Here is a 14892-nt window from a genome sequence, read left to right as displayed (position 1 = left end):
CAAACCCTCAAAAACCCCCCACCCCCAAAACTAAATTAGCAAACTACCATCGCCAAAATTCCAACTTTTTGTTCTTCTTCCTCCTTCTGCTACATACACAAAGCCCCACCCAACCTGAAGCAAAGAACATGCCACCAACCACATCCCTAACAATTTCAAAGAATACCCTTTTCAACATCAGGCGAACAAACCTCCCACACTTCAGCGACGCTAACTACGCAATCTACCCTCCAACCTTCCCCAGGTGGGTATAAAATCCAGCCAAGTCAAAAGGGTCTTCGCACTATCACCTCGCTCGCTTCTGTACAGACCAACTTTCGACGAATGCGAGCACCCGCTAATTTCTCCACATCAGAGAACAATCAACGACGGGGCGACGGCGAGAACAACACTACACAGGAAGCGAAAATGGATTCTTACGTGGGAAACCGCCGGAGAACCCGTCCCTTCTCGCGAGCTACGCAGCTTCGATTCGGAGAGCCGTTGAGCTACCCGGAGAAGGAAGAAGAAGAAGAAGAAGAAGAAGAAGCTCGAGGCCGTACAACGAAAGCAGAGCGAGCGAAATGGACCGATCCGACTCCGTTCTGCTTCAGAAATGAAGGCGACTTTCGATTGATGCGAAGGGAGGGAGGAGGGAACCTGGGAAGATATTTACTGTTTTTATTTTTACAAATGGGTAAATTTGGAATTTCAGCAAGTCATTTAGGGCAAGAAAAGATGATTGAAAATCATTCCATTAACTCTGAATATTAGCCTTTCGACAATGATGAAAACCCGAGCAGGTCTCTAAGAAGAATTTATGGAACGCTCTAAAAAGTCGCTTAAAAAGCTAAACCAAACGCATTCTTAACATTGAAATTATAATTAATACAACAAGCATTAGATCTTCAAAATCATATGTGCTTCTGAAAATTAGAAACTGTGCCGTAGTTGTTTACCGATTACAACAATCTATTCGATTAGGACGACCCTCGACGAGATCAGGCGTATTGTTCTAGGTGCGACAAATCTTACATTCGGATCACAGCGTCCTATTTTATATGTATGTACGAAAATATTTTTGAGCATTTTTAGAGATTAACCGCACCGGGAGGATACAATATGCTATGTTAAGAGAAAGATTATGCAATTCATCCATTTTCTCTGCTTAGCTTTCAAGCATTTTATGCTGAACAGAAGTTCCAAAAATTTTCAACGAAAAAGGAAAATATCGTTCTAAATATATCAGCGGATCTTTCTAATGTGATCGAAATCATCGGTTCCATACGATCAGTTTCCAAATAATCTTTTTATCCAAGATAAGTGTCCAGGTAATTGGAACTTCAACAAAAACGTGTCCAAAATTTTTTCATTATTAATAAGGTTGGAGAGGGGCGAAAAGCGCATCGGAGGTTACTATAAGAGTCCCATGCCCGCTAAGAAACATTCGGTTTGAACTACACTTACTTCATACCGACTGTGATTGAAAGTTTAATATCGGCGAGTCCGTCACCGCCGCCCCCAATAAGACGCTAGCAATCACGAAGTCTTTCTACATCCGAATACTTAATTGAAAAAACCCAATAGCAAATTGGGATTTAATTAGACCATCCCAATTGTGCTGCCCACGTCACGAATTTCACAATCAAACATTTTGGATGGATCCTGACGGGCTGGAAATTTTCACCTTGGATTTCTTGCATTTTCAGTCAACTTGACGTTGGGCCATTTCATGTGCTGACGCAAAAAATCATAAGTAAATCGAACATCCATCTACAATATAACACGCAAATATCCTTAGAAAAGTTACAATGAGACATCTTTGTCGGCGATTCATCCGAGTAATGCGCACGGTAGAAGGAAACTCAGCTCACGGTCGAGACTACACAAAGCAAAAGATTTTCACCATCACATATTTTCAATGTATCTACACCTGTGACACTTACATTCAGCAAATGAAACTACATTTAATTACATATGTACACATTTTAATATTTTCGACCAGCGTTCTTTGCACCGATGTTAGCCTCAGTTGAATATAGATGGAGCATTTCTGAACCAGCTTTTCCGGTCGACCATATCTGCCGTCAAGAAGGGCGACGCTTCCTCACTGGTAAGGAAGCGAGACCAGGGAACCCTTTTCGACGTGTTAGCCCCTGGTCCGTAACATTTGTATTGCCCATAGTAGGCCGTCCTAGAAAAAAAATAGAGAAAATTCTTTATTCGAAATAGTTAAATTGCATGATATTGCTATTGTTATTGTTATTGTTGTTGTCGTTGTTGTTTTACCTCTGGTTGGATGGGTCGCCCCAGTCATCCCATCCCTGGGGGAGGACGGCACTGGACATGTAAGAGAGGGCGAAGACGACCCTCGAATACGGGCCCCACGGGCGGCCCAGGAAAGTGTCGGCGAGGCCCGTGATGGTGCAGCCCAGGAATACGAAGCCCGTGTTCTCCGACGGCGACGCCCGGCGCTGGGCCGTGATGGTCCCTCCTCCCTGCGACACCGAATGCACTTGGCATTTCTGCAAATAAAAGAGAAGGAAAGAGAAATGAACCGACGACCCTCTATCATAGTTTCCGAAAACTATCTCGTCCCCACGGAGTTCAAGCAATGTTGGCATGAAATGATACCTCAAAGAGAGAAGCAGCATCGCCGAAGATGAAGTCGACATCACCTTCGATGTAGCAGTTGCTGTAGTAATGCCTTCCGGCGTCGTCGAGCAATGTGTCTTGGTGAGACGTGATCCTGCATGCCAAGAATACCGCCCTGTCTCCCGACACCCTCAACGCCACCGCTTTCGCTCCCGGCCCGTGTGTATTCTGAACATCAAAAACGTCGAAATCGAGTCAATCAAAGGTGAGATACACGCACAATCTGATTGCTCGATTACATCACGTCTACTTTGGAAACATCGTTCTACGTTATGTCTTGTTCCATTACAATGTGCACTTGCGTTCGCAACTGCGTTATGAATCGATACTTAATAACCGCTTTGACGAATTTAGAGTCTGTTGTCACTTTTAGAGTGCCTGTCCATGCGAACCTGAATCGTGAGGTAACGGCCGACGAAGTCGGAAGCCAAGACAGAAACGGTGGGCGACCCGAATATGTCCCCGCTCCTCCCGCTCAGGGTCACAAAAGGCTTGTCCGCCGGGACCACGATCTTCTCTCGGTAAGTCCCCGGCTCGACCCGTATGAAGACGAGCTCCAAGTTGTTCGACTGCACGGCGTCGATGGCGTCCTGTATCTTCGTGAAGTCTCCCTCTCCGGACGGGTCGACCCGGACGAGGCGCGCGACGCTAGGAGCTCGACTCGCGTTTCCCGCCTCGGAAAAGCTCGTGCAAGTAGGTAAAAGAGCCAGGAGGAAGTAGAGGATGAATTGCCCAGGATTCCTCATGATGCAACTCAAGATTTGCACCTACTAATGTATATTATTGGTGTCGAAGTTATATGATGTGAAAAGCGAAGATGACCAAAAATCTGAGCAAATTAGATTGGTGTGACCTGTGATTCTATTCTATTTATAAGGATCGTCATCTTCGGGACGGAATTGCGAAACGAGAGGGGCCGATTTCTTGACAACGACGATGGCGATCAGCAATTATTGGAAACGTACGAGAGGGACTAAGCGGTTGCTCTTGGCTGAAGCCTAGAAGCAGCCGTCAATGAACCCAATCCGATTTTGTATACATTCCCAATTCATGCCAAATTGAAGTTACGTCTACATATAAGTTCGGTAATTATTATTACAATTATAATAATAATAGTTCGAGGAGTTGAGGTATACGACCTATGGAGGCGGCTTGCGATAATATGTCCCGAGTCTTAAGGTAAACGCTAGAAATCATCTCCATTAGGAAGCTGTATCGTTCTGCGTTCGTGTGCTTTGACAATGTTTCAAACGCGAGTGTTATGGATAGGTGCAATGTTATTGGACAAAAGTCTTCACATATATACATGACTTCGAAATGTCCCCAGGTGTTCCTACCTTTTTTGGTGACTGGTTTGTGAAGATATCGTAAGGATCTGGAAGTTGGCTTGGATTAGGGTTTTATTGACCATGTCCTGTGGGGACGATTAAGAACTAAGATCGAGATCGACCCGGAAATCGGTCCGGAAAATCGTTCCCAACACGCCGAGATTACATTCGTGGATTCAAACAAATACTTGGGAGATACTCGATAATTTGTTAATAAACGGGAGCAGAAACAAAATCTTAGTTTCGGAAGTGAAACGGATGATCGGAATACCCTAGCTAAGGGGGATGAGAATCTTGAGATGTAGAAAAAGTTTTAAGTCACATTCATAAAATTACAGTATACATATATGTGTTAAAATTTCACTAAGTGCCAAGTGTTTTTTGGAAAAGAGATGGTCGGTATTAGCCCCCATTGATGCTTCATCGAAAATAGTCCTTTTTGTTATGCCCAACGATTAAATACCTAAGCAAGAGTAGACCTGATGATTATGGAGTTGGCGGGCTGTTGGGTCCATCCGAGCTGACAAGGTCGAAGCACAAACCAGCAAGCTTAGGCAAATGAGTTCCTTATTGGACTCGGACCTGCCCACATAGGCTCACTTTAGACCGTACCTAAGTCCGATTTTTTTTTATTTTATTAGAATTTAATGTTGGTTGAGATAAAGTTTGGATGAAGACTTTTAGGTCTGTATTTGGTCCAACCCACCCATTCAGTGTCTACATACCAGCAACCACAAAATGTAAAGAACGAGAAATAATACTGAGTGTTAAGTAGGGGTGTAAATGGTTCGGTTCGGTTTTTCAAGAAAACCGAACCGAACCGAACCATTAAGGGTGCCCCCTTGAACCGAACCGAATTGGAACCGAACCGAAAAATTTATTTGGTTCGGATCAGTTTTCGGTTTCAAGTTCATTAAGCAGAGAGAGAGAGAGGAGAGAGGAGAGAGAAGGGGAGAGAGAGGGCAAAATAGCCCTAAACCGAAGTGTTTATTTTAGTTCGGTTCAATCCGAACCGATCCGAACCGAACCGAAAAGAAAAATTGGTTTATTTTGATGATCCGAACCGAAACCGAAACCGAACCGAAATGCGCGAAATTTTTGGTTCGGTTCGGTTCGGTTCGTATCTCGGTTCGGTTTTTCGGTTCGGTTCTGACACCCCTAGTGTTAAGTACAGATTTAGTCCTCCGAGTTTTAGCGTTTGTGCAATTCGGTTCTCCAAATTTTATTTTGTGCAATTTAGTCCTCTAACTTTCTGGATTTGTGCTATCGATCCTCCAAGTTTTGTTTTTTTTGCAATCTAATCATCTAACTTTCTCAATTTATGCAATCAAGTGCTTTATTAACGCATATTAACGAATAGTGTAAATTTAGGAATTTTTTCTTGTTTTTTCACATTTGTTTTATGCTTATTTGGCGCCAAATTAGCATCACCTGTCATTTTCTATCACATAAGCAGTGTCACGTTAGTAATCAATTTGATAGTTTAGTTAGAGTGGTTCATCAAAGGATTTGATTGCACGAATTGAGAAAATTGGAGGACTTGATTGCACAAAATAAAACTTAGAGGGCCAAATCACACAAATTTAAAACATTAGAGGACTTCATAGGACAAAACAAAAGTTAGAGGACCAAATCACACAAACGCTGAAAGTTAATGGACTAAATCTGTACTTAACCCTGAAACCAAACATAAAAGACACACAGGGAGGCACATAAAGGAGAAAGGCCCTCTGAAATTAAGTTGTAAATGATCAAGACATAACAGTACATCAGACATTAACCTTAGAATCGATTGCTCTTGTAATGTGCAGCATATTATGGATTAAGGACTGCGCGTGCTAGTCGTTTTCGGCGATTTCCCACTAGAAAATGCTTGGTTTTCGCGTAATTCTGTGGTTACCAGTATAATCTCTGATGAGTAGAATCATCAGCTGACGGCAAGTTTAACATTTCAAATTCCCAAATGCAGAAGTCTCTATCAATTGGTTGCTGCAGCATACACAAACTTGGGACTTTGCAATGTAGCATCAGCACAAGAAGCCTGAAATCCTTGGTTGTTGGTGCTATGATATGATTAATATACGCAAAGTCACTCGGCTTATGATCTATTCCGATACATTGCATGAATCAGTGGCAGATGCTGCATGCTTATTGTCAGTGATTCATTTACATCACTTTTATTGTCACTTCTATTTTGCTCGCGCGCGCCGGTCTCATTCAAGAGGTAGAGCGCAGTCAAGGGACGTTGGCATCTTTCTCTTTGGTTGTCCCCCCGCAGCTGTAGCGGCAGCCATGACGCCGAGGCTTCGCGGTATTATCCGGATCTGAATCGCTTGATTCCAGGAGGAGGCCTCTCAGGCACCTTCGCCTTATGGTAGGTTCATAGGTAAGCTTCTCGCTTGGAGTGAGACTAAATTCAGCCTTGCGCGTCTCTGGGGTCTCAGTCTGATTGCTCGGCTCGACCTCTTCTGCAATGTCGGGAGAGAGCTCCATCTGAACGCCGGGGTTCCTCGCGGAAATCGAGCTCTCAAACACCATGGAGTTGTTGACAGTTTGGACATTGCTGTTAATAAAAGCCTCTGTCCCAGGTTCTTGTTCAGTTTTGGGGCCTTCGTGCCTTTCTTGCTTTGATGACCCCTCCGTATCGGTGGGGGCTTCGAGACTCTCATCCGGGTCAGTCTTGTAACCGCGGTGGATGTGAATTGACCCCTCCCTTTTGGCCGACTCCAAAGTTAACTGCATCAAGGCTCCTCTGTTCTCGCCCGCCATGGTTGTTGTGCTGATTGGCTTATCATCCGGAGTCCTTTGCGTTTGCCCGGTCGTCAACTTGTGAACTAGCTTCGATATCTCTTCCCTTATCTCTTTGGGTAGGGAAGATTGCTCCCCTCTTGATGCGACAGGTTTGTCATGAGACTCACTAACCATGTGCCTTCCTTTAGGAAATTGTGTACTTTTAAGAGCTTTGGTGTGCTTTCCACGAGAACCGGAAGCGGTAGTCGCTGACGCCACCTCGGGAGTTTCTTGCTTCTGCTTCTGCTCTCCTGGTGATGGAACAGTTGGTGGCTCTTTGGTTTGCGTATCTAGCCTCGATCCTGCTGTTAGTGTCCCCTGGAGCGTTTCTTCGCTGTCCTGGCTTCTAATCCTTTCTTGTTTTGGGAATTGTTCCTCGTCATTCTTCGCTTCCTTAGCTTCTTCTGATACTTTACCTGACAGACCGGGATGAACACCTCTCGTACTCATGGGATCGAGTCTCTCCGACTGGGGTGGTGGCTCAATCTTGGCTATATTAGCAGTTGCGCTTCTGGTGAGAGGGGATACCTGCATCGTTGTTGCATCACGCTTTGCTGGAGCCTCGATGGTATAGTCATTTCCTGGCCTGGAGATACTTTCATCTTTGATTTCTGCTTTCGGTGGAGGTTCCAATGGCGGTTGAGAAATGGGAGTTTGCAACAAGCTCTTTTCAGCGGGTGGTGGAGGCAAAGATGCTGCCGATTCTGGGAGCGGCGGAGTTGCCTTCTGAGCCGGAGAAGAGGTTTGTGGTAATGTTTCTTTAGGCGGCTCGGGAGCCAACAGAGAAGGTTGAGGTTCAGCCACTGTTTCCTCTCCTGAACGGGGCAGGAAAGGTCCACGAGATGAAGGTTTAGGTGAAGGCGACGGAGGCAAGGATGGGGCCTTCAGTTGAGGTCTTGCCAGCGTTGGTGTTGTCGGCTGAGAAGCAGCGCTGGCTACGGGGGCCGCAGGAATCGGTGATTGAGGTTGTAATGTTACCTCGGGCGGCTTTTGGACTTGGGGAGAGGTAGGCGGAATTCGGGGCACTGCTGAAGATTGTCTCGGTGGCGAGGATGCGGCTTGTGGACGATCTGCCATTAGGGTTGGCTCTTCGAGTTTAGGAGCGATGGTGGAATCTGGGGCTGCACGTGGTATTGGTGGAGATTGTGGTTGAGATAATGGCCTAGGTGGCGTTGGGACTCGGGCTGGAGGGGAAGGGGGTGACGGCGGCGGCGGTTGGGCTATTCCAGCAGGTCTAAATGGTGGACGGGGAACAGAAGTGGAGGCCGTTGGCTGGGAAGGGGCCGTACTTCCATTTGTGGGGCGAGGAGGTTGGGTTCCGGTCCTGGCACGGGAAGCGGAAGTCCCTGAAAGCCATGGGACGCGGAAGCGGAACAACGGTTGTCGTTGTTCAGCCATGTGTGACTAGAGAAGTGAACAAGCTCTGGTGAATGAGAAGAGATTGATATTTGGTCTGCAGACTAGATGCACATGGGTTTGAGAGTATTCCTCTTATATATATACGCAGGTTTCTTCAGGATACTTGAGAAAACTCTTGGGATTTTTGTGGTGCAATTTTCTTCGGAGACACTCTCTCTGAGCTTCTTTGCCTCTCAGATGTGCAAAAGCTTTCTTTTGGTTTTTGAGTTACATGGGATGCTTTGCCTCTATGTTACCTTCTCTGGGAGGTTTAGCATATCAACCGCTTTGCTTTGGATTTGCCTTTTCCGTGAAGAAAATTTGAAAAGAACAGGAGAAGTTCCTTCTTTTCAATCCCCTATTTGCTTTAGACACCATACGATCATATACATTTCTTGTCACTAGGAAAACCATCCGCTACATGCAAACAGAAAAGGCATATTCAAATAGCAGCTCGACATCTTCGCAATATTCCTTCCCTCGATCCAGTCATCCAAGAAAGGAACTTGCTTCGATTATCGATATCGTCTGGTTGGACTGCTCAAATATGTAGATCGGCTCTAATATCTCGCATCTGCAAAATATATGTTTGCAAACGTGCCCTGTATCCTAAGGCTTCATTCTTTTCTGAGTAAGTATAGTTTATACGTCTTTTCATTTCTTCTTGTCACTGGGAATCATCCTTTGCAATATTCCTTCCCTCCATCCAGTCATCCAAGAAAGGAACTTGCTTCGATCTGCCCAATAAACGTGCGAAAGCGTGTCTGTATATTACAAAGCTTCATTCTTTTCTGAGTAAGTAGAGTTTATACGATTTTTCGATGTCTCTTTGGCTGCTTGGCACAACGGATGGGGAATGCATACAGCAGTGTGGCATCAGATCCAACACAATTGCATGCTAAACTAGATATCCATCTGTAGCAGTCACGAGGAAAAATTAGCAAAAGACAGCTCACAAAAAGCTGAAGCATGAATTTGTATAGAGACTAGAGGTATCACTCCGATTATTTCTGTTCCCTAAAGAGACGCAACATGTGAGCTACTTTGAGCCCCATAAGATAGTGTTGCCAAAACAACCTGCCCTGATTACGAACACAAAAACCTGTCAACTAAATCACTGGACCATCAGAAAGGAAGAAGCAAAACAGGCAAAATAAAATGTGAATCCTGCAAAGATTACAAGCAAAGTAGAGCTCTTGATATCATGGACACTCCACAGTTTGATTGGCTACATTTCACGACATCAGTGTCCAACTCAACCCAGGTAACTAACTAATCCAGCCATTACAAGGAGTCTTGAGCGTGCTTCGTCGTCTGGCCAAACACTTGAGATACACCAGTGACACCAGCAGCTCTCATCTTAAACCGGGTCTCTTGCGGCCAAAAGTTTGAGATGCCAACAAAGCGACCTGAAGCGACTCTGGTGGCGCAAAACCCTGCGTTTCCATCAACACACGCATCCTCTGAGCTTCCTGAATGAAGCCACCGGCTATAAGCCCATTCACAACTCTTTCAAAATCATGCGAATTCAACTGCTCCTTCTTAGCCTCAATAGCACCAAGAGTTTGAAGAGCCTTCTTTTCCATGCCGGCCCTCGAGTACATGTCACAGAGGCTTATGTGAACCTTAAGAGGAGGAGCCTCGCCTTGTAGTGCTATTTTATCCAATACTTGCTCTGCTTCATCAATCAATTGCAGCTTCCCCAACCAATCTACAAGGACTGCGTAAGTATGGACTCCAGGTTCAAAACCATCCTTTTCCAGTTGCAATAGAAGAGTCAAGGCCTTATCCAGATAATTTTTCTTCATATAAGCCGCAATCATGCTAGCTGTACACCTGTCATCAGGCTTGTGTCCCAATTTTATCATGTAATCGAAATTGCTTCTCGCCGTATCTGGGTCTTTTGCCTGCCCATATGCCTCAACAAGCAATGTGCAAGACTCCAAACTTGGCTGGAACCCGGCAAACTGCATGGTAGTAGTGATTCTGTTGGCTCCATCAACAGCAACTTTACCATTATCATCTTGGGCAAATGACCTAAGCAATGCCATGTAAATCTCCTCTGAGGGTTTCATGTCTCTCGCCTCCATCTCTCTGATTAAGTGCTCACCCATCTCTGGCTTGCCAGCGTTTGCATAAGCCATGATCATCGAGTTGTAGACCTTCACATCTGGTCGGAAGCCTTGTTTCGTTAAACTTTCAAATGCTTCCTGAGCTCGGTCAAGTTTCCCTGCCTTACAATGCATTTGAACAAGAATGGTAGCCGTCAGAATATCTAGTGGGATACCATTTTCATACATCTTCTCGAGGATTCTCTCCGCATCTTCGAGGCTGGTATCTTTAGCATAGGCATCAATAAGCTTCGAATAATCGCGAACATTTGCTTGGAAAGACTCTTCATTCAATAAATGTTCTGCTACCTACATGCCAAAATACTAAAAAATTACCGAATTGAGATCTTGAACTTTAAATAAGCAGGTCCACTGATGGCATCGCACTGCAGTACTGTAATTGAAAAGGAAAATCTTGCCCTTGGTAAAGCTCTAAACGTTCAACTACCAAGGACTAACTTTATATGATGCAAACAAGTGACAATGGATGAGCTTAATGCAGTAAAGGTCAGGTGAGTGTTTCTTCTCGAATTTCATTCATTTAAGAATTAGTGATGTCAGATAGAAAATCAACACTTGCTAAAGTAGGTATTTTCCTTACTAAAATTTTGATCCAACTAATCTAATCTAATGTAATACTGCCTATGTATATTATGCTGCACAGTGGAAAGCCACTGAGGAGTTGACATGTGACCCTCCCAGTTTGTGACAGCTCTCCCACCTTTCACAATGATTAAAAGATGTAGCGATCAATGAAAAACAAAAGATAAACATAAATAGCCAAACACGCTTCCTGTTCTTGAGGTTTAGGAACAAAGTCAGGGACAGAGTTTTTTTTATGGCTTACGGAGATGTTTAAGGAAACATAAGTTTCCCCCTGCATGCTTTCTTCTGGAGCTTTATTAGCCTCAAAGTTTACAAAAAGAGTTTCTTTAAAGCTTAAATATAGAGATAAATTCGAGAACTAAAGTCGCTTTTAGTACTCTTCTGGAGTTTTGATTAGCCTTTAGTTATTACCATTCAGAAAACTGAAACAGTTAAGAGGAAAACCTTTAACCGATGGCAAGATGAACAAGATAAAACCAAAAAGAAAGACAGGATTCCCGAATTGTCAAAATACAAAGGTTTTAGTTTTTGTTAGATGTCACAATTCTTGAATGAATGAACTTACGATATCACTTTATTATATAGATTTAGACTTTTAATTTCATCAATCAGTCAACCTACCCAGTTTAGATAATCTTCATGTGAAGTTACCGCTAAATGGAAGTATAACTGGTAGGGGAAAATGGCAATCTTATTTAGACTATGCTTATTGACATGCTCTTTTCTTCCCTTCTAATGTCTTTATAGAATGGATAGTGTTATAGAATCGAGCAAGCAAGCTAGTGGTAATATCCACGTGAAATGCGCTTCAATCTATGTCACTCCTTCAAGGAAGAACCATTCTCTACCTGATTATTGTTTGAGAGGCCAGTAGGGAGAGGGGGAAGATCGAAATCAAACCCAAGATCTCTTGGATCGTCACAGTTACGAAGGTGGATACCACTAAGGCCAAACCTTTTCCCCATACAGTAAATATTCAGTAAGATAAGACTCAACCAGTGACCTGACCACGGCAGTGATGAAATTCCTCAAGAAGATGCTCTCTGATGTATAATCTGCTGATGAAACATCAGAAGGTGAATTTGTACAAAGGTTTATCTGTTCGAGAGAACAATGGATCTTAATACATATTTTTCACTTCTTGGCTATTATTACAATAAGTGAGTACTTATCATCTATCTCGAGTGATACATACTGACTCTACTTGGCACAGGGAGAAGAAATCAGCAGGAACCAAGCACTGCAGAAAGTGTGCAGCTCTCAACGTACAAAATACAAAGTGCCACAAGTCGTGTCTCAGATAAGAAACAGCCCTAGCCTTCAGAGCAAGAACCAAATGTTACTCTTGAATGATGCTTGAGATGCCCTTTCATAAATTATTAAGAACCAGAGCAAAAGTGCTGCTAGAAATAAGGATTTGAGGTAAATGCGCTAAAGCTGAACACTTGGACTCACGTACATCTAGCAGTGGAAAGAAATAGGTTGTAAATCTGAAGATTTTCGGGTTATACAGAAGGAAAGATACGGGAGGGATTTCAAAATTGAGGGAAGTCCTATAATTGTTGTAGCTAACAATTTGCCTACCACCTTATTGTTTTGCATTGTGTTGGTAGCTCTTTGAACACTCAGTCTTTCCCAGAATCTTTTACATATTTTTTTAAGTCTAGGTTGTAAATGGAAGGCACCCCTTGATGCACTTTAATGTATATAAGAATAAAAAACTACGCATCAAGCCAAATATTTCAACGAAAGATATGATTGCATGTTGTCTGGTCACAACAGCCCTATACTGTCCTCTAGTGACCGTAAAAATCAAGTTCTCTGTTTACATATCCTATCCAATCATCAGATTGGCAATTCATGTTCAACGACAATATGGAATTTAAGCAGAAGATCCATAAGACAATATAATACGCATGCGCAATCCACAGACAGCAGAGAGAGAAAATTCCCGGAATGATCATGGAAACGGGTAATCCAAAAAACAATCTGCAAGCCATCCCGCCATGAATATTTGGTCTAGTATTGGTACTGGCATACCATCACTATAAACTAAAATTCCGAGATGAAGAATCCTGACCTTTAAATACATGCGCGGATTTTGTTCTTTCAGTCTATCGAGGAGAGCTGTCCAATCAACCCTATTAGGTTGCATAAGCTCCACCCATTCAGCCAAAAGTGGGGAAGGGTCATCCTCATCTTTCATCGAAAGAATCTTTTCAGTCACGAGCTTGCTTTTACCAGAAATTGGCTTAGTTTCCCGCGGCCAAGTGATCTCCTCAGACTGATGGATCTTGTCAGCCACTTCAGCCCATTTTGGGTCTGAAAGATCGAGTCCATATATCTTGTAATTGAACTTTCCACGTCTTTTTGGAAGAGAAACAACCTTAGGTTTACCATCACCAACCGCAATATCCACTCCAATAGCTTCAGCCTTGTCACTGTCCCCTGCGTCTTCTTTTTCCTCTTTCAGTGCTTCTTCTCTTAAATGCTCCAAACTCCGGTAAAATTCCTTCTCCTCCATCTTCTCTTGTGCCCATTTGAACCTCAGCTCTCTCAACATATCCCCACGAATCCCCACCTCGGCCGCAAATCTACACATTTCCTTAACTTCTTCATCTTGCATAAACCCCTTCATCTTTTCCTTCTTCCTCTCTTTCTCCATATCCTCCAAAACCTTATTACTGACCTCCCACACTGTTTTCCACAAATCCTCACTGAAATCTTGGGAAGGAAGGGTTGCGTCGCCGCTGGTCTTACTCTGCAGGCCACCTTTTTCCATCTCGGCCACCACGTTCTCAACAATGATCAATAGCATCCCATTGACCGTCTGCTTATCACTATCTGGGTAAGCTTCATCGAGCTTTCCGCGCATAATCCAGACAAAACGGGACAAGTACTCATTCATGGTCCCATCATCATCCTCAGAATCGATCACATTAGCTTCTTGCAGAGCGTGGATGCTCCTACCGAAGGTGACGCTAAAACCGGGGCGTTTCGGGTCATTGAAGGAAGCATTCTTCCCACCACCACACGGTTCGCGTCTAGGAGGAGACACCCGCGAATGGACGCAAAAGACGCTTCTTTGAGAACAGGCAATTCGCGACAGTGTTCTCGCATGATTCAGTCTAGACAAACTATCGATCGTTCGTCTGGACACTAAATGCTTCAAATTCATATCCCCGACAACGGAAAAAGATTGAAATTTTTGGCAGCAGCGACAGATAACTGACCTGCTGATGAGTGGGAGACAAGAGGGAGGACGACCAAAGTATCTGTACAGGGAGAAACAAGCGACCGTAACTACGACGGCGACAGGTTCCATCGACCAACATTCTCGAAACAAAGATTCATCGAACGATTGCAAGAAATGACAGAAGAAAAAAAAAATTAACATAGCGAGAGAAACAACGAAATGGGTATCGCGCGCATTTAACAGAGAAATCGAAACGAGCGAAAAGATTGAAGCTTGAAGCTGGAGCACTGACCGTCGGTCGATGGCGTGAACTCTAACGAACGCGAGCTTTGCTACGAAGAAGAAGAAGAAGAAGAAGAGGAGGAGGAGGAGGAGGAGGAGTTGGAGGGAGAGAGCTGCTTCTGGGATTGAGCTAGGGCTTTGACTGAGCAGGGGCTACGGCTGTTTTTTTTTTCAACCCCGATTTTCTTCCTCTTTTATTTTTATTTTATTTTGAGATAATTCCGATAAAAATCTCAAATTTGTACACCCGTAACATATTCGTTCCTCCAGCCAGAACAATGTTATAGAAAATTTCAAAATGATATGTCCGCGACGCATTTATCATAAACTAATTTATGTATAGCGAAAAAATCTTATTTTCCCTAATTAATTTTTGTCCAATATCGCGTTAGATTGCTGATGGGGAAACACACGAGGCAAGCGTCTCGCCCGACGTGGATGTCGGTGTGGAAATTCAGCATAAATGGCTATTAGGAACGATTTTGTCTTAGAAATTCAAGCTCGTTAGATAAATTTAATTGTGCGACGAAGATGCAAACATTGGTCA

At 43.7% G+C, this 14892-nt stretch overlaps 3 protein-coding genes across 5 annotated transcripts; all 3 read right to left on the bottom strand.

The window, feature by feature from the left end:
• Positions 1-2007: 2007 nt before the first annotated feature.
• Positions 2008-3380, bottom strand: LOC115669922 (putative pectinesterase 11). Its single transcript, XM_030591098.2, has 4 exons — positions 3027-3380; positions 2614-2802; positions 2269-2504; positions 2008-2173 (listed from the first exon to the last, which is right to left on the bottom strand). Exons 1-4 carry the CDS (start codon positions 3378-3380, stop codon positions 2008-2010), a joined length of 945 nt encoding a protein of 314 aa, XP_030446958.1.
• A 2609-nt stretch (positions 3381-5989) lies between these two features.
• Positions 5990-8284, bottom strand: LOC115669832 (uncharacterized). The gene has a single exon (XM_056321159.1). The coding sequence runs from the start codon at positions 8148-8150 to the stop codon at positions 6198-6200; it is 1953 nt and encodes a 650-aa protein (XP_056177134.1). The 5' UTR covers positions 8151-8284; the 3' UTR covers positions 5990-6197.
• Positions 8285-9102: 818 nt separating this feature from the next.
• Positions 9103-14480, bottom strand: LOC115669831 (pentatricopeptide repeat-containing protein At2g32630). 3 transcript variants are annotated; one of them, XM_030590974.2, is made up of 3 exons: positions 14356-14480; positions 12948-14142; positions 9103-10570 (listed from the first exon to the last, which is right to left on the bottom strand). In XM_030590974.2, exons 2-3 carry the CDS (start codon positions 14043-14045, stop codon positions 9506-9508), a joined length of 2163 nt encoding a protein of 720 aa, XP_030446834.2. In that variant the 5' UTR covers positions 14046-14142; positions 14356-14480; the 3' UTR covers positions 9103-9505. The 3 variants fall into 3 exon arrangements, with proteins under 3 accessions (XP_030446834.2, XP_030446832.2, XP_030446831.2); XM_030590972.2 differs by lacking the exon at positions 14356-14480 and having other exon boundaries at positions 12948-14019; positions 14101-14332; XM_030590971.2 differs by lacking the exon at positions 14356-14480 and having other exon boundaries at positions 12948-14331.
• Positions 14481-14892: the final 412 nt, after the last annotated feature.

Source organism: Syzygium oleosum, unplaced genomic scaffold (genome assembly GCF_021117445.2).
Source record: "Syzygium oleosum isolate NSW1041296 unplaced genomic scaffold, Sole_v2.1 Sole_v2.22, whole genome shotgun sequence".
In the NCBI taxonomy this organism is placed as follows: Eukaryota; Viridiplantae; Streptophyta; class Magnoliopsida; order Myrtales; family Myrtaceae; genus Syzygium; species Syzygium oleosum.
The sequence above is the reverse complement of the archived record's forward strand: the minus strand, read 5'-3'. Positions and strand labels throughout refer to the sequence as shown.

Coding starts and splice junctions, on each gene's coding strand:
- LOC115669831 (XM_030590971.2), bottom strand. CDS start 14,264: ATGTTAATTTTTTTTTTCTTCTGTCATTTCTTGCAATCGTTCGATGAA. Junction 10,571..12,947: donor ATCCGCGCATGTATTTAAAG/GTCAGGATTCTT, acceptor TTTGGCATGTAG/GTAGCAGAACATTTATTGAA.
- LOC115669832 (XM_056321159.1), bottom strand. CDS start 8,150: ATGGCTGAACAACGACAACCGTTGTTCCGCTTCCGCGTCCCATGGCTT.
- LOC115669922 (XM_030591098.2), bottom strand. CDS start 3,380: ATGAGGAATCCTGGGCAATTCATCCTCTACTTCCTCCTGGCTCTTTTA. Junction 2,505..2,613: donor ATGCTGCTTCTCTCTTTGAG/GTATCATTTCAT, acceptor TTTTATTTGCAG/AAATGCCAAGTGCATTCGGT. Junction 2,174..2,268: donor GGCGACCCATCCAACCAGAG/GTAAAACAACAA, acceptor TTTTTTTTCTAG/GACGGCCTACTATGGGCAAT.